This window comes from Euprymna scolopes, chromosome 20, assembly GCF_053919585.1.
Source record: "Euprymna scolopes isolate OS-2025 chromosome 20, ASM5391958v1, whole genome shotgun sequence".
Classification (NCBI taxonomy): Eukaryota; Metazoa; Mollusca; class Cephalopoda; order Sepiida; family Sepiolidae; genus Euprymna; species Euprymna scolopes.
The window spans coordinates 15649601-15673410 of NC_136501.1; the positions used below are offsets into that span (position 1 = coordinate 15649601).

General features: G+C 32.5%; 1 protein-coding gene across 7 annotated transcripts in view; it reads right to left on the reverse strand.

The window, feature by feature from the left end:
• Nucleotides 1-23810, reverse strand: part of LOC145241334 (dystrophin-like) — a 1936823-nt gene that overhangs the window by 238409 nt on the left and 1674604 nt on the right. For 6 of the 7 annotated variants that reach the window (XM_080104172.1, XM_080104174.1, XM_080104171.1 and 3 more), the window contains 2 exons: nucleotides 22057-22186; nucleotides 10930-11090 (listed from right to left, as the gene is read on the reverse strand). In XM_080104172.1, coding sequence (XP_079960298.1) covers nucleotides 10930-11090; nucleotides 22057-22186 — 291 coding nt within the window. The remainder of the gene's footprint in view (nucleotides 1-10929; nucleotides 11091-22056; nucleotides 22187-23810) is intronic. The other variant, XM_080104173.1, reaches the window with a different exon arrangement.

The following is a 23810-nucleotide window of genomic DNA, read 5'->3' on the forward strand; positions in this document are numbered from 1 at the left end:
TTACAGTGGGTATCTATAATTTGTCAAGATTGAACGGAGCTGATATTGCAACAAACCTTTTTTCTTCCTTCTACTATAGTGTTGTTGTTTTGTTTTTCTATTCCAGTAAGAACCTTGTATATTGTAATACTTCTTAAAGAGACAATAATAAAATTAATGAATGCTACAATTTTGTCAATAAATTCATGATCGCAGAAACGTTTGTAGGAAAATAGTGAGCATCTACTTTATCATGGCTGCCGTGTCTTTATTTTTTCCATTCAACTAACAACCTTGTACATTGCAACACTTTTGAAAGATACAGCGTTGTGTTTGAGTAATCATATTGTATATTGAAGTGCATGCGGGGTGCAAGTCTCGTGTTGCGGTGACGTCAGAGTTAACTATCAACTTACATGTTGTAATAGTATATCCTGCACCCCCCCCTTTTGATAATAGTATATCCTGCACCCCCCTTTGATAATAGTATATCCTGAACCCCCCCTTTGATAATAGTATATTCCTGCACCCCCCCCTTTCCTTATATATTTCCTTAATAGTAAACACTACATTACTCGATGGTCTTACTTTGGAGATAACTAATCTCTCTCTATCCATTATTGTTGTCTTAAGTCAAGGAAAACAGAAGTCTTACCACGTGTGTGTGTATCGGGCAAGGTCGGGCGATAAGGAGAGAGAGAGATTAAAGATGGCGCCTGTGGTTTTATAAGCTGTCGTCTCGCGAAATCTCGTCGCACACATGCAAATGGGGAAGATAGACTGTATAAAAGCAGCGCGAGTTGAGAAGTAGGATTGCGACCTTTGACGAGTGTTCGATTTCTAGCCACGCGTCCATTGGGGGACCACTGTCACGACTTCTCACGAATTGATCAAATTGTATTCTCTATTGCAATAAACCTCCCTTCATTCTATTACGCTGTTTTCTTTTTCTATTCGAGTAACAACTTTGTATATTTTAACCCTTTTCAAGAACACAACAGATTAAACGTTGAATGCAAGGTATGACGATGTTTCTTTGTTTTCTAATCAAATTTCTCGTAAACACCTATATATGTTGTAATAGAGTATCCTATACTACTTTTTTTCTATGCGGAATTGCTACTACAAGGAACTATAGATAATGAACACCGCATTCACTGCTATCTTGCTTTAAAGATGGCTGATGTATGCCTATTTGGCCGAAACATTGTGAAACAACAGCTACAAAGATGAGGATAACAGTCCTCAAATAAATAAATAAATAGATAAATAAATAAATAAACTTACAAATTACTCATCTCAAAGAATTCCAATAATTAAATAATATACCATTCGGTACGGACCCAACAATGACTGATCAGATAAAAAAAAAAAAACCTTGGATGTATAAGACCAAAAAATCCACCCTTGATTGCCTTTCGGGGCCTGTTATACAGTGGCTAGAGCCGTTGAATCTCAACAGTTCCAGGTGAGGAAGACTGTAGGATTAGTCGGCCAAAATGTAGAGAGACGAAAGCAACTATGGAAGGCAGTAATTAATAAGGATACAGCTAAGTCAGCGTTCCTATCCCATCTCGGTTAACAACCTGAAGAAGGCCAGAGGATGAGTTGGCCAAAATATCGTGAAACAACAACTATAAAGATGAGGATAACAGTCCGCAAATAAATTAATAAAACATACAAATTACTCATCTCAAAGGATTCCAATAATTAAATAATAACAATACAACCCTTTTCAAGAATACACCATCGTGTTCGAGTGATCATATTATATAATGAAGTGTATGTGGAAGAGTTAACTATCAACTTGTGTGCTGTAATGGAATATCCTGCACCCCCTTTTTCTTATATAGACTTACGCGTACAGAACTATATATACTGAACACAACATTACTTGACGGTCTTGCTTTAGAGGTTCCTATTTACTTGCTTACCCACGAGGGCAGTTTTTAATGTGGGGAAAATCCAGCTCCCAAAAAGGGGTATTCTGGATAGGTTGGTTGTTTTTGTTTTACAGCATATCAACCCTTTTCAGGTTATTTAATGCCGAATCCAGTTATTTTGAAGAAAACTTTTTCAGTAGAATATATATATATATATATATATATATATATATTTTTTTTTTTTTTCAAGTCGGTTTCTATTTAACCCATAGTTGGTACTCTAACAGTTACTACCAGTCTGGGTCAGAGTGGACCTGGGAGCAATGGCAATTAAAGGGTGCCTTCACACTTCCCAAAGCCCACAAGCTGGGGCCTCACCATCAGATATAGTTTAATTTCCTTCTGGATAGGAAGGAAAATAAAAATTGTCTCAGTTATGAAGGACCCCTTCTCCACTGACAGAGGACAGAAAAGGTGAAGTGTAGCATCAGAACATACACTACACTATGATCTTGGTTTAGAGATCACTAATATCTATCTATTATTGTATTCTCTATTGCAATAAACTTATCTTTTTTCATTCTATCTTCATGTTGATTTTTTTTTTTTTTCGAATGCAACCCTTTTCGAGGATAGGACAGATTAAAACATTGAATGCGACATTGATTATTTGTCATCCAGTTAAGAATTGCTGATTTAAATAGAAGTCCATTAAAGTAAGACAGCAATTGAGATGATGTAGGTCACCGACATGTTAGGCACACCTGACATGTCTGCATAAGAAGACGTTTTTATTGCCAAGGAAAGGGAAAATAAATGAAAATCGAAGGCTTTCTCGTTCACTTGTGTCCACCGTCACCTCATTTCTGCCTTCTTATTCTCTTTCATTAGAAACGATTTCTGAAGCTGTCTAGTTCCATCGATGATCAGAGGCGAATATGAAATAGGATAGACAGAAGGGAGATTTTAATTGGTCAGGAGATCGACAAGCTTGTTTTTTACCTTCTTGCCAGGAGGTGAAACACAAAGTGTAGTTTTGAGAAACAAGAGCACTATGATAAAAATGCCTGAGCAGTCCCATCGAATTTCCTTAGTAGGGACGCCTCAGACGATTAGCAATAAATTAACTCTTCCTCAGAGGAAAGGTAAAGCCTGGGAGGGTGAACCTCCTATGACTGAACAGAATCCAACCCAACCGCAACAAAGCCACTGTCTGATTTGCATCATATTTCTACAAAAAGGTTTTTTTTTAAGAGGCCGAAAACTTTAAATTGATAACTATTTTCTTTAATTGTAGATTCAGCAACTATCGGTTATTTTCGGTTCTGCTTTGTTTGGCAACTCACCATGAAGAGACTGACACCAGAGCAGCGTTTGCAAATTGTTTAAATTTATTTTGGAAATCATTTTGAAACATTTGATGAACAAATAATTTCATGAAATGAACCTGTCGACTGGCCACCTTGTTCGTGTGATTTAACCCCATTAGATTATTTTCTTTTGCAGTATCTAAAGTCTCATGTTTACACTGATAAACCAGATACAATAGACCATTTGGAAGATAACATTCAACGCATTATTCAGGAAGTACAACCTAATTTAATGTGTAGAGTTTGTGATAATAAAATAAATATAATAAAAAATATTTTTGTGATTTATTTTGTGATTTATATAGTTTTAAGTTTGCTGCCGCTAAAACACTTATATAAATACAGTAGAACCCTGGGATTGTAAGGTGAAATTGCTCTAAGGCGAGGCCTAAGCATAATTTTATGCAGTACATATAAAAAATTAGTAGCAAAATACAGTACAATATATAATACAGATGTATATAATCAAATAAAATTATAAATAACATCATAAGGCGGGACAAATACCATAACCAAGTGCCGGAAAAAACATCGTATTCCACATCGTAACTTAAAAAAACTTTATCCCGGGGCCACCATATCCCGAGGTTCTACCGTATTAAGAATTTAAAAAAGTAATATTTTTTTAGTTTTACAACAAAAACACAATCAACCAATGAGAAAATTGTAAAATAAAACAATTTAACTTAGAGAAAACAAAACGGAAAATAAAAAATCTTTCTCTTTCATTATATATACTAGCAAGGAGACCTAACGTTACCCAGGATTGAATCTTGCTCATCAAACGTGCACATTCCCATATTTTTATTGTCATCCAACTTTGAAATTCCCACCACGCTCCCTGTTTCCCCAACTATACTAAGTTGCAAAAATTTAAATATAATGTGGACACAAATATCCTGCTACACAATTCCCCACTTAAGATGTCCACTATAAACTTGGCCCATAATAACAGTCTAAATAAAAGAAAATTTACAATTTGATAAATAAAAATAAATAAAAATAAGGAAAAAATCAAGTATCTATGTATTAATACCGTCATACCTTTAACGTACGCACGTACATATGCATGTCAGGCTTTCCATATTATTCGATCGGGAGATCCTATTTATTAAAAAGGAGGATAGAAGGTGATAACATAATGCGAACATTGAATTATTAATATATAGAAACGCTTATTTCATGTTCGTACTATATTATCACCTTTCAGCCTCCTTTTTGATCTCTCGATCACCGAAGACACAATATAAAATAATTTTTTAAATTAAAAAAAAAACAAAAAAAAAACAATGTCACTTTTGGGCCTACGTGAAACTAAAATATACCTTCTTGGTCTTCTGGCTCGGATCCAAGGGCAGTATCTATTCTATCTAAAGATGGTATAATGATATCATGGGGTTTCCGTTCACATTGATATGGGAGATACACCGTAATAACCAGATATATTCTGACACTGCATTAACCAGATTACTTTAATAAATACGTTTACGGCTTTAACAAAAGGGCTGCAATAATATCGTGGGGTCTCCATTCACGCTGGACGTCCACAGAATGTCTCGCAGCAATATATTACATAGGAAAGATGCAGCGGTGGAATTTCCACAGGTCTTGCTAATTTACATAAACTGCATGTTTAAAATTACACTTAAAAAGTGTGTAGCTGCAATGAATGAGTTTATTCCAATGACTATATTTAGAGTTTACATAACACTTATCCTGTTGTACTGCATGTTATGAGGCTTTTGGGCAACAAGTTGCTTTTTTTTTTTTTTTTTTTAAATTTTCTTCCTTTGAAGATTGTAACGCTGGGTATGGGACAGCCAAACCAGCTGTCAACATTGCTCTGCTTTTTATTGAAACCAACCGAGAGCTCTTTTTAGTATCCTCGTTGTTCCCTTAAGTCCAATTGTCTGAATCTCTTTTGCACTTGATTCATCAGGAATATTAGTAAAGTAGGACTTCAGGTTCTTTTTCATAAGCCCTGTGGCACCTATAATAATATATAGATTGATATCTCCCTAAGATTCCAGTTTCTTTTCATATCATACATGAGGCCTTGATATTTGGTGTGTTTCTTCCTTTCAGCTCTGTTCAGACCTCCATCATTAGGGACACTCACTTCAACCAAGGTTGCAACTCTCTCTGACTTATTCCATATAACTATGTCCGGTTTGACAGCAGCATTTTCAAGGTAGGTGACTGTAGGGATTACATGGGCATAATATATGGTATATAAGTCACTTCCAACTTTTCTTTTAGGTTGATGTTCTTAGAATAACATAACTTATGTGCAGCTTTAAGATGCTGGAATGTTTGAAGTTATGTAAAATGTTTGGATAGACGAAAATATTGTTTCATTCAATATCTAAAAAGTTATTTTCTTAAATTAAAACTTTATTAATATTAACCAATAATTTATTTTGTCAACTTGATGCAGGTTTTAACTGCTATTTAAAAAAAAAAAAAAAAAAAAAAAAAAAAACAAAGATTCAAATAATGTTCTCTATGAAGAAAAAAATTTTTTTTTCGGGGGGTGGGGGTACTATAAAAACAATATAACTTGAATAGCATTTTCATGTTACACTCGGAAATAAATTTGTTGACAGAAAAAAATAAAAATAATAAAAAAAGTTTAGTATTTTTTTTTTAACTGAAATTTGGTAAATTAATTTTCATACTTTTTCCTACTGCTACTTATTTTACAAAAATAAAACATTTTATGTTAAATATTTGTACGATGTGGTTTCAATTCAATGAAAAAAAAAAGTGGTTAAATAGTTTATTTGCATATTGAGACCAGAATGAAAATTGATGACATTTTGTGCTGTTCATTTTTTTTTTTTATTCTAAAAATATTACAAGTATTAACTTTCTGTAAAGAATAAATATAAATCCAGAAGAACAAAGTAAAATTATCTTGTCTGGTTTGCAACAGACAGAACAGGGTAATATGACCTTGCCCGGCCTGCATCAAACAGAACAGGGTAATATGACCTTGCTCGACCTGCGTCAAACAGAACAGGGTAATATGACCTTGCCCGGCCTGCATCAAACAGAACAGGGTAATATGACCTTGCCCGGCCTGCATCAAACAGAACAGGGTAATATGACCTTGCTCGACCTGCGTCAAACAGAACAGGGTAATATGACCTTGCCCAGCCTGCGTCAAACAGAACAGGGTAATATGACCTTGCCCGGCCTGCATCAAACAGAACAGGGTAATATGACCTTGCCCGGCCTGCATCAAACAGAACAGGGTAATATGACCTTGCTCGACCTGCGTCAAACAGAACAGGGTAATATGACCTTGCCCAGCCTGCGTCAAACAGAACAAGGTGATATGACCTTGCCCGGCCTGCATCAGACAGAACAGGGTAATATTACCTTGCCTGGCCTGCATCAAACAGAACACGGTGAAATAAATTGTATGATTTCAATATTATTCTTTATACATCATGGACAACTTTATGAATAGCCAAGCCGAAAATGTGGCATATATCGATAAAATAGATTTACTCAAGCAGATGATTTAATGGTTACCAAAATAAATGTGAGTCTTGATAAGAAACAAGTAAATAATCTATATAAGACAAATAAATACAAACATGGAGACATTAACAAAACTGTTTTGTCTATTACATTACCGAAAAAGAAAAAAACAATAAAATAAACAATGACAAGAATAAAAGAACATGAGACTCTTTAAGAATAATTTACTGCGAAAATGTGACCATCTAACTTATTTTTAGGAAATTCCTTTGAACGTTTTGATAAACTGCAGTAGCTTGACTCCATTGAGAAATCATAAGAGCCGGTAAATCCAAAAGAAATGCCCACTTTGCAGTGATAAATGCCAGAAAGAAAATAATCAATAATATTGACAAATCTGATGAGATATCTAAAGCACAGCAGTTCATGCGGAGATATTTTTAGTCCAGAATTGTAGACATAGATGACTGCTTCATGCAGGATTTCCGAGAAGCATTTCTCAGAAACTTCCAAATCTAGAAATGTGCAAGCTCACAGTAACTGTAAATGTATCAAATTTAAGTCATTAAATTTATCTGACAGAGTTGGATTTCTTTGAGGTGGAAATCAATAGGATTGTGGTTACAGATCAGGGGTCTCCAAATTACGCCCCACAGGTCAGATGTGGCTTGGCAGTCTTTAATTTGGCCTGTGAAACCGATTGAAAACAAATATTCAGGAAAAATTTTTAAAATAGAAATGTATAAAAAATAATGTGGTTTTTCTTTTTTGTTCAGAAAATGATTAAAAGAATGAAGTTTTGAAGAATTAGTTTCACTGGAAAAAAAAAAAAAAAAAAAAAAAAGCTAATGAGCAAAAAGTATAAAACACGTCCAGGTCATTTTTTTTTGTATCCTACGTAACCCTAAAAAGTCAGCAATATGACCCCCCCCCACCGTTTGAAAACGTCGGATATACCTGCTTTAGATTATTAAAAGCAACGTTTTAATATTTCCATATTTAGTGAAGATTTTCAAACTTTTTGCATTGAATTTTGATTGTGTTTTCAAATTGAAGGAAAATAAAAAGTTAAAAAAACTTTCTGGCAAATATACCCGATGAACCAAGTGCAATACAAACAATTACACTTAAAGATCTCTCGGTTGGAATGTATGAGTCGGTGAATATCTGGCATATGGTAGGATGTCCCATTCCCAGCTAAAATAAAATGATTAAAAAAAAAAAAAATTTCATGCCTTTCATTTTATCATAAAAATATAACTTACTTCATATTTACTTGCCTCCCCATAAAGTCTGTTTTTTTTTATGTGTGGAAAACCTGGCTCCCAATAAAATGGTGCTCTGGGTTTGGGATGAAAACAAAAACTGCTCAAATCCAAAGTGATCTTTTTATATACCTTAATTTAAAGTAATATGATTTTTTTTAAAAATATGATAACTATTCTCCCATTTACTTATAATACTCAAAGAAAATCTAAATTCATCGCTTAATTTATGAGAACGGGAAAATTATAAAATGAAAAAAAAAAAACGATGCACAGCATAATTCTATTAAAGACAACTTTCTTAATTAAATGGGTCACCACTTATCAATGCCAAAAGCCGTTCGAGTAAAAGGGTTTATCTTAAAGACAATATTTAATGAGCAACTTCTTAATGAGGATCAGTATATAATTATGGTAGACGTTGCGATAAACTTGTTTCCTCATTCACTTACGTCGTTATTTAATAAAGTCACCAGTCTTTAAAAGACATTATGGATATCAGAAAACAAGCTTTTGTATTCTTTCAGAATACTTGGATCGTTTTCAGTCATTCGTTCATGTTTTTCTTCATTTCACCTTATCTCAAAGTATAGTGTTTTATGCTTACTCTCATATGCTGTTTATCACTCTCGCTAACCGGAAGTGTGAAATTTCACACTTCCGGTTATAAAATAGACGAATATTGGCTGAAGAGAGCTTGATAAGGATACCTTAAACGGTCCTTATTATCGTGCTTGAAACCGACGGTACCAATGATCTGTCTCATCTAACAACTTTCTGTACACACTATATATATATATATTTGCCAGCAAGATTACCCGGTGTTGCCCGGGTCCATAAATAAAAAAAACCTAACTAACTAAATATTAAATAGTTTGAAGTTAATCCCCCAACCCCAAATGAAGAGTGAAAAAAAAAATAAAAATCAGGAGGCCTTCAGAGCGCTACTTAAACTGCCAAATAAAATTAACGATACCTCCAGAGCACTGTTAAAATTAAGCTTCTAACACCCCTTTTCTTTGTAGAGAAATAGTCCAGCGATAAATTAAAATATAATTCTTATATGCTGTTTATCACTCGCTTCTGTTAGTCCCTCTCTCTATATATATTTGCCAGCAAGACTACTCAGTGTTGCTCGGATCAATAAAAAACAAAAAACTAACTAAATATTAAATAGTGTGGAGTTTACCCCTCCACCCAAGCCAAATTTTTTTTTTAAGTGAATAGTGAAAAAGAATAAAAATCAGGAAGCCTTCAGAGGGCTACCGAAAGTGCCCAAATAAAATTAACGATGCCTCCAGAGCACTATTAAAACTAAGCTTCTTCCACTCCTTTCTCTGTAGAGAAATGACAATAGTTAAGAAGCGTTGAATTAATTCCAGAGTTTCCTGGCTGTATTAATAGGTGATAACATTAAACATCGTGTTTTCTTCTTGATAACCTTAAATGATATAAACTGCCATTTGACCACCAAAGAATGAATCTTTCTTTTAACTTTAGAAATTGCTAGTGGGGAGGGGAGGGCGCCTGGCTTTGCCCGGTCTTAAAATACGCTTAAATATGATATTTTAATTTGTCCAGATTTCGTATATTATTATAGAGTATTTAGGTGCAATCAGCTAGACTCAAACTCGAAACTGTAGCATTCAAAGCTGGTGATGTTACCACTGTACCAAAGTAACACGCATATAAACCGATTACAAATTAAAAATAAACTAAGATGAACATACAAAATGTTAAAAAATTGTTTAAATTTTGACCCCCTTAAAAACAATTTTAACTAGTTAAAAAGATGAAAAGGGTGAAGGAATGAATGTTTTTGGTCAATTTCGTCGATATTTGTCGTCTGAGAGATAGAGCTTTAAAAGGATACCGATTTTGTCAAGATCCATCGTGTGTGTCGAAAGTTTTTGGCAGACATACAAACACACACACATTTTGCCTTTTATATAATAGACGCAGGGGTGCCCAGCGTTGCCCAGGTGTGTATAAATGGCGTAGTAAGGAACTCCGAAAAAATATCAAAACAACAATAGGCAGCTAGGGTGGAAACAGGTGTTGTTACAAAAAAAAAAAATTAAATAAATAAAAAGTAGCAGGCAGGCAGGCTCAAACCCGTAACGTGAAGGTGTTGGCGGGGTGTCCATTTGTAAACCATTTTTTGTCAACTAAAATACGATCCAAAAGCTGGGACAACATTCATGATTTCTTTCTTTCTATTATTAATTTATTTTTAAAATTGTTGATTATATATATATATATATATATATATATATATATATATATATATATATATATAATCGCATTGTTGAAAAAACACAAGGCGAGAAACTACAGATCATGTATCCAAATTTTAATCTACTATTATACTGAATCAGAGTTAATCAACGACTGTTTCAATTTTTCTATATATTTTAATCACGCAATACATGTTAAAATATTCCTTGGTTTGGTAACTGAGCTATGTTTGAAAACAATCCATTTTAATTGTTTTAATTAACCATAAGCTAAGTTCGTATAGGGCATAATCACACTGACACACTAGTTCTCATTAGATCATTGAAGTTAAGCAACAATGAGACTGTTCAGTACTAAAATGGATGACCATTTGGGAATACCAGGTGCTGTATGTGTTCTCAGATTATCTCGGCATTGTTTCCAGTCATCTTAAACTTCTCTTTGCCACTGGAATTAAGCAGTGCCGATTTAGGAGAGAAGCGGTTAGAGATTGCACAACCCTTGCTTTATGAATCAGTGTATCATGCATCATCCCTCTAGGATGCTAAGATGGTCCTAGTCGTTCTGACAGTCGAACATCTAAGCTAAATTCTAGGCAATTTTCTTTTCATCCATTTAAACCACATTTTGTGATGATTTTCTATACAACAATTATTGGATACCACGTGATCATATATTAACCAATGAAAGATGATATTTGCTTACCTCGAGAACTTCATCAATTGAGGACTGCCACTCATTGCAGCTTTGATTGATTTCAGCCCATTTTCGATTAAGTAAGCGCACCTGTCTTCGAATTTTCCTAATGAGGTAATGGGCTTCCCTTTCAGGTGACATGTCCGTAACTGCAGTTATCCCTTCAGCTTCTGTCACAGAGAAAGAGATTGGTTTCAGAACAGCTTCATGCACCAATAAGCATTTAGATAAATATTAAGTAAAATAAAGAGGGGGAAAAATGAATAAAAAAGAAAAGAAAATACAAAATATGGAATAAAAGAAACAAACAAACAAAAACAATACAAGAAAAAGAAAATGGCGCCTGGACAGCGAGGCAGAGCATAAAATATAATACAATCAGTTCAGGGGAACATCTTCATGAAAAAATCCAGCAAGGCGTGAAACGAAATTAAAATAATCTTAAAATTCTATTTTATTTCTTCCATCAAAGAAGAAGAAAAAAAGATGATTGGATTTTTAGCACCATCAAGTGAGGATTTTCTTCACAGAAAAAATATATTCTTCTTTTGGAATAAAAATACTTAATAAATGCTAAAAACTTCAAAATAAAAATAATGACATATGAATGATAAAGTTCTTTGATCTTGCTTACGATTGATCAGGATGGAAAGATTTTTGGTTTGAAATGACTCATTATCGGTATTTCTTTGTTATTCCTTTTTTTTTTTTTTTTGGCCATCTCACTTTTTAACTATCTTCTAAACTCAGTCTTTCAAAGTTTAAAAAACACACACACACACACATATATATATATATATATATATATATATATATATATATATATATATATATATATATATATATATATAATTTGAAGTTGCTATTTTTCAAAGGTAAGATAACCAGTGAAATATAAGGTTAATACAAGAGTGCTCAATACCGGGGTAGAGCAAGTTACACTTTCAATTTGTCTTTGCATAAGCAGTAATATGTTGCTACACAGTCATGAGTATGTTTCGGTCTTCTAGTATTTAGTAATTAGAGACCTTTTCAGGCAATAACGCTTATTTACGAAAGCGGAATTCTCAATGAAACGTTTTTTTCATTAAGAATTCCGCTTTTGAATACAAGCGTTGTTGCCTGAAGAGGTCTCTAGTTACTAAATAATAGAAGACCAAAACATGCTCATGACTGTGTAGCAACAAATTGAAAGTATATATATATGTATCTGTGAAATATTTCATCGGATAGTTCGCAAAAGTGCCTTCATTTCTTTTTTACCATTATTCATCCAATTCAATTTTAAAACACTATCTCACTAATTTGTTCCATAAAGTACTTTATCAGCAGAGCTACCCGGTGTTGCCAGGGTGTGTGTGTGTGTGGGGGGGGAATAAGTAATTTATTGTTATTAATAACAGTTGATTTCATAGGGCTAGTGTTATTGATAATAGCAGGGTTAAAAGTTAAATTAGTTATTATTAGGACTAAGACAACAGCATATTCTTTTCATTGTTTTGACTACATCGGTTTTTATTAGATATTTGGGTGTGGTCCACACCCCAGAGAAAATTGGGGTGTATACTTTGTGAATGTGAGCAGCTCTGTCCTGCATTGAGCACTCTTTAATAATCATGCGAGTTTCATTGGATTTACATCCAGGAAACCAATCGATATAACCGATATATATGTTCTAATAAATAAATAAAAATATTTGTTTGCGTCAAAAAAAAAAAAAAAAAAAAAAATTGGGGCGATTTCCTAAAAAACAAGATCTTCAAGGTGAAGATGCTAAGTTAACCGTATTATCGTTAAAAAAAAAAATCAACAAATCTACGTGTATATATAAATCAACAAATCTACGTGTATATATAAATCAACAAATCTACGTGTATATATAAATCAACAAATCTACGTGTATATATAAATCAACAAATCTACGTGTATATATAAATCAACAAATCTACGTGTATATATAAGCGATAAAAATAAGTAAAATTATCTATGGCATCATAGTGTAATGGATTACGCGCCGGACTGTAATACGTAAGGTCCAGGGTTCGATTCCTAGAAACAGTCAAGCTACGCAATGCTGAGATAATCTAAGACCACATACGGCACCTGGTATTCCCAAATGGTCACCCATTTTAGTACTGAACAATCTCATTGTTGCTTAACTTCAGTGATCTAACGGAAACTGGTGTGTCAGTTTGATTATATCGTAGGTCCTCGAAACATGCATGTCCGTAGATTAACTGTTTTAATATATATATATATATATATATATATATATATATATATATATATACATATTACCGTTTTTATCTGTTTTAATTACACATGTTTCTGTTACCGGGTCATATCAACGATCCAGCGACTTCAGACTTGAACAGAAGTGGTTATTATGATTTAGAAAGACAATATTAGAAGACTATGAAAAAAAAAAAGAGGGAGGGGGAATCTCAATTTTGATCTGACAGCATTTAAGTTTTAAGATTTAATAAATAAATAAATAAAAACATCGAACACGGGTGAAGTTGAGTTTAAATCTTAAAACTTAAATGCTGTCAGATCAAAATTGAGATTCCCCCTCCCTCTTTTTTTCATCGCCTTCTAATATTATCTTTCTAAATCATAATAACCACTTCTGTTCAAGTCTGGCGAAGTTGCTGGATCGTTGATATGACCCGGTAACAGAAACATGTGTAACTAAAACACATAAAACGGTAATAAAAAATATATTTGCTCTGCAATAGTATTGAGCACCTTCTTCAGGTTTTTACTAATTACCAGTTTTGATATATATATATATATATATATATATATATATATATATATATATGTATGTGTGTGTGTGTGTGTGTGTGTGTGTGTGGGTGTGTGTGTATTTAATTATTATAGTAAAAACATAATTATGACAGCTCCTTTGAGAAATTCGTTTCTTATCGTTGAGCACTTTCAGTTGAATTAAAGTCGGTCAATTTAGCTCTTATGCACAGATATCGTATAATGATTAGATCACTGTCTGACTGACGTAAAGAACATTTAAAATTGTGTTTAAATTCAACGTTATTTTACGCGGTTAATGGTAGCCGAATGGATACGGTCTTTGCTAATCGATCCAGAGATGTCTCATGTTGCCGAGTTCGAATCGTTCGACTGGTGTTAATCGTGACACCCTGCACTGAAGATTCCCGAAAGGATGAAGCACTAGTGTCTATGTATTTAATTATTATAGTAAAAAAAATAATTATATAAATATTATATATATATATGTGTGTGTGTGTGTGTGTGTGTGTAAGTGTAAAAAGATGGTATATAACAGTTTTAATGTTCATCCCCAATGTTCCTATTTACAATGTCTCCCCACGGGACAGAGTTAGACACCAGCGTCGTTTTTTAATGTGGAGAAAAGGAACAAAAATAAAAATTGTCTCAGTCGTGAAGGATTTCTCCTCCACTGACAGAGAACAAGAAATTGAAGTGCAGCATCTGAAGAACAGATACTACACTTTGATCTTAGTGCTATCATAATAATAAAATAGGATCACAAGTGTATAGAGGCTTGATATGAAAATAAATAAACCAAAAGTTGTAACGACCTCGTTTTCACCTGAAGAATCCGAGGGTTTATTAATTATTTGATTTTGATTAAAAACATTTAATTATTAAGCTGACTAATAGAAACAGAAGATCTGAGTAAGCTGGATGGGGGGGGGGGGGACGAAGCGGAGGGATAAAAGGGAAGAGAGAGAGAGAGAGAGAGAGAGAGAGAGGGATGGAGAGGGGAGCAGGGAGATAGTGCAATGAAGTAACCCAGTTTTATAGGGTAGCTCTCCTTGAAGGTAACATTTATTGAACTGCGTAATGAAAAGCTCTTGACTAATCCTTGGAAGAAACGAACAAGATCTGAAGGGAGCAAGTTAGACGTTGCTTATTTGCCATAAATGTTAATAACAAGACGGGCCGGGGAAGGGGGAAGAAGAGGGAGAGAAGGGGGGGGGGAGAGTTTGTCGTATTAGAAGATTCAAAGCTATCTCTTGAAAATTAATAGACTTTTTGAAAAAAAATGTAACCGCTATTTATTTCTTATGCAGTGTGCGTGCGTGTCTGTGCGTGTGCGCGCGTCTGTCTGTGCGTGTGTGTGTGTGTATGTGTTTGTCTCTCTCTCTCTCTGCCTGTCTCTCTCCCTCTTTGTCTCTGTATCTGTGTGTGTCTGTCTGTCTGTTTCTGCGTCCGTCTGTCACTGTGTATCTGTGTGTACGGGAGAAAAAAATGTCTTCCAAAGACAAGAACATGATCGTACTGAAAGCAATAAAACGAAGAATTGAATCGAAAATCTAATTTGATGCCAACAAATTATAAACTGAAGAACATCCTTATTAAATTTGTAAAAAAAAAAAATTAAAAATTAAAAGAAATCAACCAAGTTGAGTTAATTTAATATAAAATAATTTTTTAAATAATTTACAGGAAATGAAGAATATTGATGATTTTGATTATATTTAAATTAAAAAAAAAAAGAAAAAGAAAAGGTAAAATGGAAGAAATGAAAGGAAGAAATCTGATCAAAATGCTGTTGCATTAATTCCAAAGATTTTTATCAGTATATTTTGAAAAAAAGTTTGCGAAAAGTGCACAGTGACTTAAAATCTAGTGTCAGTAAAAAAAAAAAAAAAAAAAAAAAAAAAAAATTGAATAAGCTAAAAGACAAAACAAAAAATAGTGCTTGATCTAAAAAGTGAATATATATATATATATATATATATATGGTTTCTGTAACATTTGTAAAAAAAAAAAAAAAAAAAAAAAAAAAATACCAAATACTTTATACACTAGGTCACATGTCCTTGTAGACAATTCTAGTATGAATTTCAGGAGCCTTAAACCTATTTTTGTTTTTAGATGTACAATCTTACTATATATATATATATATATATAATATATATATGATTAGTTTTTTTGGAAAAAGAATTCCAGCAGAGTGCTCAATTAAAAGGAAAATCCAAATTTTAAGAGCGTACTTATATTTTGTGTACAGAAAGTTGTTAGTTGAGACAGGTCATTGGTACCGTCGGTTTCAAGCCCGATAATAAGGCCCGTTTAAGGTATCCTTATCAAGCTCTCTTCAGCCAATATTCGTCTATCTTATAACCGGAAGTGTGAAGTATATATACCTCGCGAATCCACGTTCAAATCTCGTTTTATATAATATATATATATATATATATATATATATATATATATATATATATATATATATATATATATATACACGAAGCTCGCGGTTTGTTTACAAACAAACGTTTGAGCACTTTACGAGTGGCGGACGGATGTTTATTTAAATAGACATTCCGTGGTCGAGGGGTAGAACTGCCGACTGTCATCACGACGGTTCTAAGTTCGATCCTCGACTTGGGATAGGTGATAGTCTAGCGGCACTGATGAGTTGTGATACAACGAAACAGGACTGTATGTCGATGACTAAAATATATTTTATATATATTATATATATATATATATATATAATATATTTTTTATATATATATATATATAATATATTTTTTTATATATATATATATATTTTTATATATATATATATATATATAATATATTTATATATATATATATATATATATATATAATATATTTTTTATATATATATATATATATATATATAATATATTTTTTATATATATATATATATATATATATATATATAATATATTTTATATATATATATATATATATATATATATAATATATTTTTTATATATATATATATATATATAATATATTTTTTATATATATATATATATATAATATATTTTTTATATATATATATATATATATAATATATTTTTTATATATATATATATATATATATATAATATATTTTTTATATATATATATATATAATATATTTTTTATATAGATATATATATATAATATATTTTTTATATAGATATATATATATAATATATTTTTATATATATATATATATATATATATATATATATATAATATATTTTTTATATATATATATATATATAATATATTTTTTATATATATATATAATATATTTTTTTTATATATATATATATATATATTATTCTGGCGTTGTGGGTAAAGTACTTAATGAAATTTAGTTGTAAGACTCCTCTTTCTGGGAGATTGAATGTTTAATCCTCAACGTGGGTGGCACACCAAATACAATTACAAATTACTTAGGACTTATATCCAGTCACGGCTGATAAAACGAGAGCATGCTACCCCCAGGGATTAAATAAAGAGTTCCATTCGAAATTCTGTGTAAATTTCTGAGTTCAACAGAAAGATCCCCGAATTTGACAAGATACCTCTGAAGAGGATCTGAGGTTACATCGACCGAAATGTTGGGAAAATAAAACTCAAGATGAGAACGGTAGTCCGAAGAATCTAAATAATCAATAATCTCAAAAATTCAGAAAAATGTTCTCAGTTTGTAACTGTATTTTAGCAGAGAATCCTGCAGTGTAACAACTCTTCCTTACTGTGGTAGGGGTGGTGACAGTGAGGTAATATGAGAGTTATATATCATCTGTAATTCCGGCAGGGCCACCAATAGTCATCAGGTTTGGCACCAACTGATATCAGACTGCAATCAGCAAAAAAGGACTCTAGTGAAAATCTGTGAGGAGTCGGTATCAGGATCCGTTGTACTCTGGTCATCTTTGTACGCATGACAAGCAAAGACATGTCAGATGCAGAACAGCAAACCAAGGAAGTGAAAGTGACAATGATGCTCCTGCATCATCCCTTTGCATATTCTAGATCAAACCTTCCTGAACTTTGTATGCACCCGTTGGGCCTTTCTGCTGTCGAGATAAAACACTTGTAAAACTGCAAATTAACGAATAAAGGATTTCTAGCAGATTAGACAATCTTGAGGCACAATCTTCATGAGTATGCAGGAGTCCGATTTGCTTAGCAACAATGACGATAAAAGCAGCAGCTGATGAGTCGTACAAAAAAAAAAAATCTTTACTTTAAATCAATAAGCCAACTGGGCAAAGATCACAAGCATTTAAATTAATGGAATGTGACAACAAATTCCATGTCTATTCAACTGAAAATTGAAGGGAAAAAGGATAAAAGTTGGGTGTTAAAAATCTTTAAAAAAGAAGTAAAATGAAGTGATTTGATTGGTTCAAATTGTTCTGTAGATTTTTCATCGTTTGTTTCAGTCTAGTGATGAAACCAACATTCAGTTTATGCATAAATATCAAAGCAAGGACTAACAATTCCATAGCACTATTAAAAGGTGCCATCCACTTAGAAAGTTAAACAAAAAGTTTGATTTGAAAGAAATATTTACAAAATTGTGCCTCATACTTAGTAATACAATACCTTTATTGAAAACTAGCAGAATACTCTAATTCCAGGAGACAGCATTCTGATAGTCAAATATAAAATAAAGTTGGGCATATTCCTGCTTTTTCTGTGCATTATAGTCCAGCACATACAACTGCAATATTTAATTCTGCTTCACCCATTGTTTATAGGGAATTATGTTTTTTAAGAAATTGTATTTCCAATCGATTTTATAAATTACAGACTTTATCCAAATTTTGTTTAATATTTCAGCGAAGGGAGGAGGAATTTTCTGCCTTGAAGAGTTATCAACCACTCATGAAGAACTGGGAACAAATTTAGTAACAATTTTTTTTTTTATTCACTGGTTATAATTCATATTTCAAGCATTTTGATTGGCTAATCAACATAGATTTAACCAATCGCTACATTATTCCAAATTATAAAATTGATAGTGAGAGGGATTTATTTTATTTATTTTGAAGTAATAATTTCATTTTTTTTTTTAAATAATCTGCCCGTTTAAATTTTTTTTGAATGCTCATATGAATTATTAAATCCGGAGATTTTCATTGAAGTTCTGACATTTAGTAACTAATTTAGTATTTTAAATTGAAATTATTAACCATCTCACCGACAACAATCTGGAGCACCTTTTTTGATTTCCATGAGTCTACCGTATGTGAATATGCCTACATAGTCAGAAGAGTATGGCTTCCACGACTTTCGCTAGCATTTTCTTTTTTCGCACTCAGAATTGCTGAAGAATGGAACAAACTGTCTGTATTTAGTTGCTAAGATGCATCCTTAAAGATTCTCATACTTCCAAAACTACACCTGATGTATCTTCATCACTATATATGTACATGAATTTCTGATGAGTTCTAGCGCTCTTAAGCATTGTATACAATGACCTATAATACTATGCTTCTTATTTTCATGGCAAGTGCTCGTCTGAGCTCCTATCTATGGCCCTCCCTTGCCAAACTTTCACGAAAAAAAAACTCGTCTAGCTGAAACCACTATCAATAATTTCCCCCCACTTGTATCTATGCCTAAACATAAACGTAGATTCCATGAACAAAGCTTCTTTCTTAGAATTGCACACCTGTGAAACTCTTTCGTTTCCCTGCTTTTCAACTGACTACAATATGGTCGTCTTCAAGTCCAACGTAAACAAGTTCTTGATGAGCCGTCCACTTGAGTAATCCAATTTATCAAATTTCCACTGCTAAGGATCACTACAGTATTATCCTATTGACTACCCTACACTTAGTGACTCTTATACTTGATTGGCTTCTGGGTCTTGATAAGAGGCGACTGCTTTGTAAAAAAAAAAAGAAAAAAAAAGGCATTTCATGTTTGTATCTACGTTATCACCTTTTAAACATTAAAAAATGAGATCATTCACCTGTAACCTGGGTCATTATTTGTTTAATTATAACAACGATATGATGTATGGCAATAAAACCTGCCCAGTCAGGGTTGAGGATATGTGTTGCATGGAGAGAAATGATATGGGAAAGATGATGGATGTGTAATGTGAGTGTTAAAAACAAGCTTAGATCTGATGACCTCAGAGGAAGATTAAATGTTGAGCCGTATAGAGAGAATGTGTGCAAAACAGGAGACTTCAGTGGTATGGCCACATTGAAAGAATGGATGAGAGTTCTTGGGTCAGTAGATGCAGAGCAGTTGAGTTAGCAAGAAAACATGGAAGTAAGCAAATTTTTTTTTTATCAAGTTCACCTCAAACGAGGCACATTGATGTAAGTGACTACCATCTGAGACCGTATTTCGGGGAGATGAGCAAGATGTTGGTTTACGTTACATTTAAACCTACATGTCAGTACAGTCAAGGAAGAAGGAAGAGGAATTCCAAAGTCTCGCTGTCTGAGGAAATTTTAGTTAGAGTAGAAAGCTTTCTGGCATTTAGGGACCTCTACAGTGGAGGAGTCTGATTTTGTGGCTAAGCGGGTTTGTCAAGGATATGTATGTTAAAGGGGGACACATTCCATTAAAATATTTGTAAAACAGACACAGGGATGTAACATTGAAGTAATGAGATAGAGGCTTGAGTTTAGCCGACAGTGCAGAACTTATTAGAGACTCTTCTTTGGACCCTATCTAAGAGGGAGAGACTAGCGGTAAATGCACCAGCACAAATGTGACAACAATACTTCATGCATGGGCGAATGTTGGCTTTGTAGAGGTACGGGAGACTCTCAGGTGTGAGTAATCTTGTAGCACAATAGAGAGGACCCACATTCTTTCCAGCAACGTTTGCAATGTTCTCAATGTATTTGTTCCAGTTCATATTTCCTGTGAATGTTAAGCCGAAGAGTTAGAAGGAAGAACTCTCAGGTGATAAGGATCAACTTGAGAATAAGAGGGATGAATAAAGACCTGGCCAGAGATAAGGTTAGTTTGGGAGTCAATTTCTAAAAGCTGTTAAATACATGTAAGCATGAAAAAAAAGGACATTAAACCAAATATGGCGGTGATGAAGATGATGAAGATAATGATGATGAAGCTCTTCCAAAAGACACAGTTATAATTTAAGTTTGCTTTTTTTTTTTTCTAATTTTTAAATATTTTTTTTTTAAATGATCATATTTATTGCATGATCCTATGATAAAGTTATTTATGAAAATAATTTCTGGGATATTTATTATACATTTGTTTTCGTTTGCGATACTTTTTGAATGAATTCAATTATATATACGAAAGTACATTTTTACTTAAATGTGAGTTGGGAATAATTTTCTCTTTTACCAATTTAGTACCCCAAAATGGGGAGCAGTATATGTACTGTTTTTAAAATATAATTATTCACTGACACAGAGTGTCCGAACCTCACCAGATTCAAACATCTGATGAGTTGTAGACGACAAAACAGGTGTCAGTGGATAATATATTTTAAAAACAATATATATATATATATATATATATTTGCTAGACCATAACTTTTATACACAAATTCATATTAAACGGTATATATATATATATATATATATATATATATATATATATATATATATATATATAGTTTAATGGTTAAAGTTACATTCTGAAAATCAAAATATAAACATATTTGAGTTAAGAATTTATTGTTTGACACAAGGAATATATAAAGGGGAGTTATGTTTATTTCCTTAATCCATGGATTTTCAATACTGGCTCATTACATCAGAGGAAATGAAATGCGGTTAGCAAAATGCTCAGCTGTGAATAAACACGTATTTTGCTTTTCAGCAAAAATATTGAAAATGTTTTTTGAATGGTGAATAAAAGTTATAGGAAAAGGAATTTCATACAACCTGGGCAGTCCATTATCGGAATGAATTTAATATTTTCCGGGGTATTACTACCAGGTCGGAGGAATAGTGGTTCAGGGGAGAGGCTAGCAATCTGATATATCAGGAATGTTTGGATGTTCCATACTGTTATTCCGAAGGGTATCCGAAGTGGTCGTCTTCGTCGGCGATTTAAAGATGTGTTAGTAGATGAGATCCAATAAATATATATATATATATATATATATATATATATATATATATATATATATATATATATATATATGAGTACAACTAAATTAATTGATTTTTCCTTACATTCTATTTAATTCTAATGAAACTGCGTTTTAGTTCAAAAATGTTTACATATTAACAAATTTATGCTAATCAATGATACAGTCTTTTTTTACCAAAATAATCATGTTTATTGCATGACCCGATGACAAAGAAAATTATTTATGAAAACAAATTCTGTAATAAAAGCCCCAAAAAATTGCTTTCTTACCAAATTCTGCACTTTCTCCGCTATCGGTACTCAGTCGACGGTCTTCACCTTCCTCTCTCAGGTAATAGCGTCCAGCTTCTAAACTCTGCTCAACTACCGGGCGTTTCAAATCCAACTGATCTCGTAATCTCTGCAACAAAGAAAAGACGATCTGGTTGAATACAATGGAAAATATTTTAAACGAAAAAAAAAAAAATGTTGCATAAAACTCAATTTTAGATTTAGAGAATTAAATTTAAAGATTAAAAAATACAGGATTCTAAAATATCATTTTGATTTTTTAAATTTTATTTTAAGCATAAATCCTAAAAGGTTGACTGTTTTGCTGTATCATCGCGGCTCAGTGTGGCTAGACAGACATTTACTTCCAGCCAAGATTGAAACTCAAATTTTGTGTGTGTGTGTGTGGGGGGGGGGGATTTTTTCCAGTGCACCATCCACACAAACTACAAAGAAAAAAATCTTACTATTTATATAAAATGTGTCAACTACTGAAGAGTGCTCGATTCGTTTTTTTTTTTTTTACTAAGATATGTGTGTGCGCGCGTGTATATGTGCGTGTTCTATTAATTGTACAGTGACGCCAAAAAGAAAGTCTGCACTTGTTATTTTTTCAAAAACCACAAATTTAAGCTAAATTGAATGTAACTGTTTATCAACCTCATTTGATTCGTCTTTTATTCCTCTATAATTTTACCTCTTCATATTTGACTTAACACTGTATATTTTCTCTTATATTCCAACATGTTGACTTTTCCATTGTGATGACATCAAGTAAATTTGTTGGAATTGGAAAAGAAAAAAAATCAGTACTTGAAAGAAAACATGGGAAAAATGACTAAATACTTTATTGTTGCTCATCTATATATATATATATAAAAGCGAAAATGTATGTATGTGTGTTCGCTTTTTCTGTATGTCCGCAAAAGGATTTTTTTGGGCAGCTTTTCGAAGCTGTCGCTCATTTTGAAAACTTTTTATATCATGTTGAAATCATAATATCTACGAGTTACGAACGGAGGCCGCCTGTCTATTTAATTTGCCCGACTAGTATTTAATAAAACCTACATAAAAGACGGTTTGCTACATACTTTATATATATATATATATATATATATATATATATATAAAATCATCCACAGACAGACTGTTTCGTTGTATCACAGCTCTTCTGTTTCGCCGTCCTACAGTTATAAAAAAGCAGTTGAGGAAAGATTGAGTTCAGTTGTAAATTATGGATAAAATTTCAGAGTTAAATGGAAAAAACTTACAATTTCTATATATTTTAGACACCAAATTAATAGTGAATATATATATATATATATATATATATATATATATATATATATATATAGGGTGAACCCCCCCCCCCCAAAAAAAAAACAAAAACAAAAGCTAAATGGAGGCCATCTAGAACATATGCTGTAGAATGGAGAAAAAAAGGCCAAAGACCCTAGTGTTTTGATGTGATGTTTTGAATATAATAAACTAGTTATGACCAAAGTTTCATTTCATTCGGACAAAACACTAAGAAATGGGGCCTAATTAGAGTTGGGGCCCGTTTTTTTTGGTCATCCCTGTATATATTGAATATCTAAGCACCAAGAACTCATTTTGGTGACAAATGCAAAAACATAAAATATCAAATGTTACCAAAAGGTTAGACATCTACTGTGAAGAAACAACAAACTTGATCACTTGTCAAAAAGAAGAGAAGTTAAAAGTATGATGTTTTAAAGATCATTTTAGGCTAA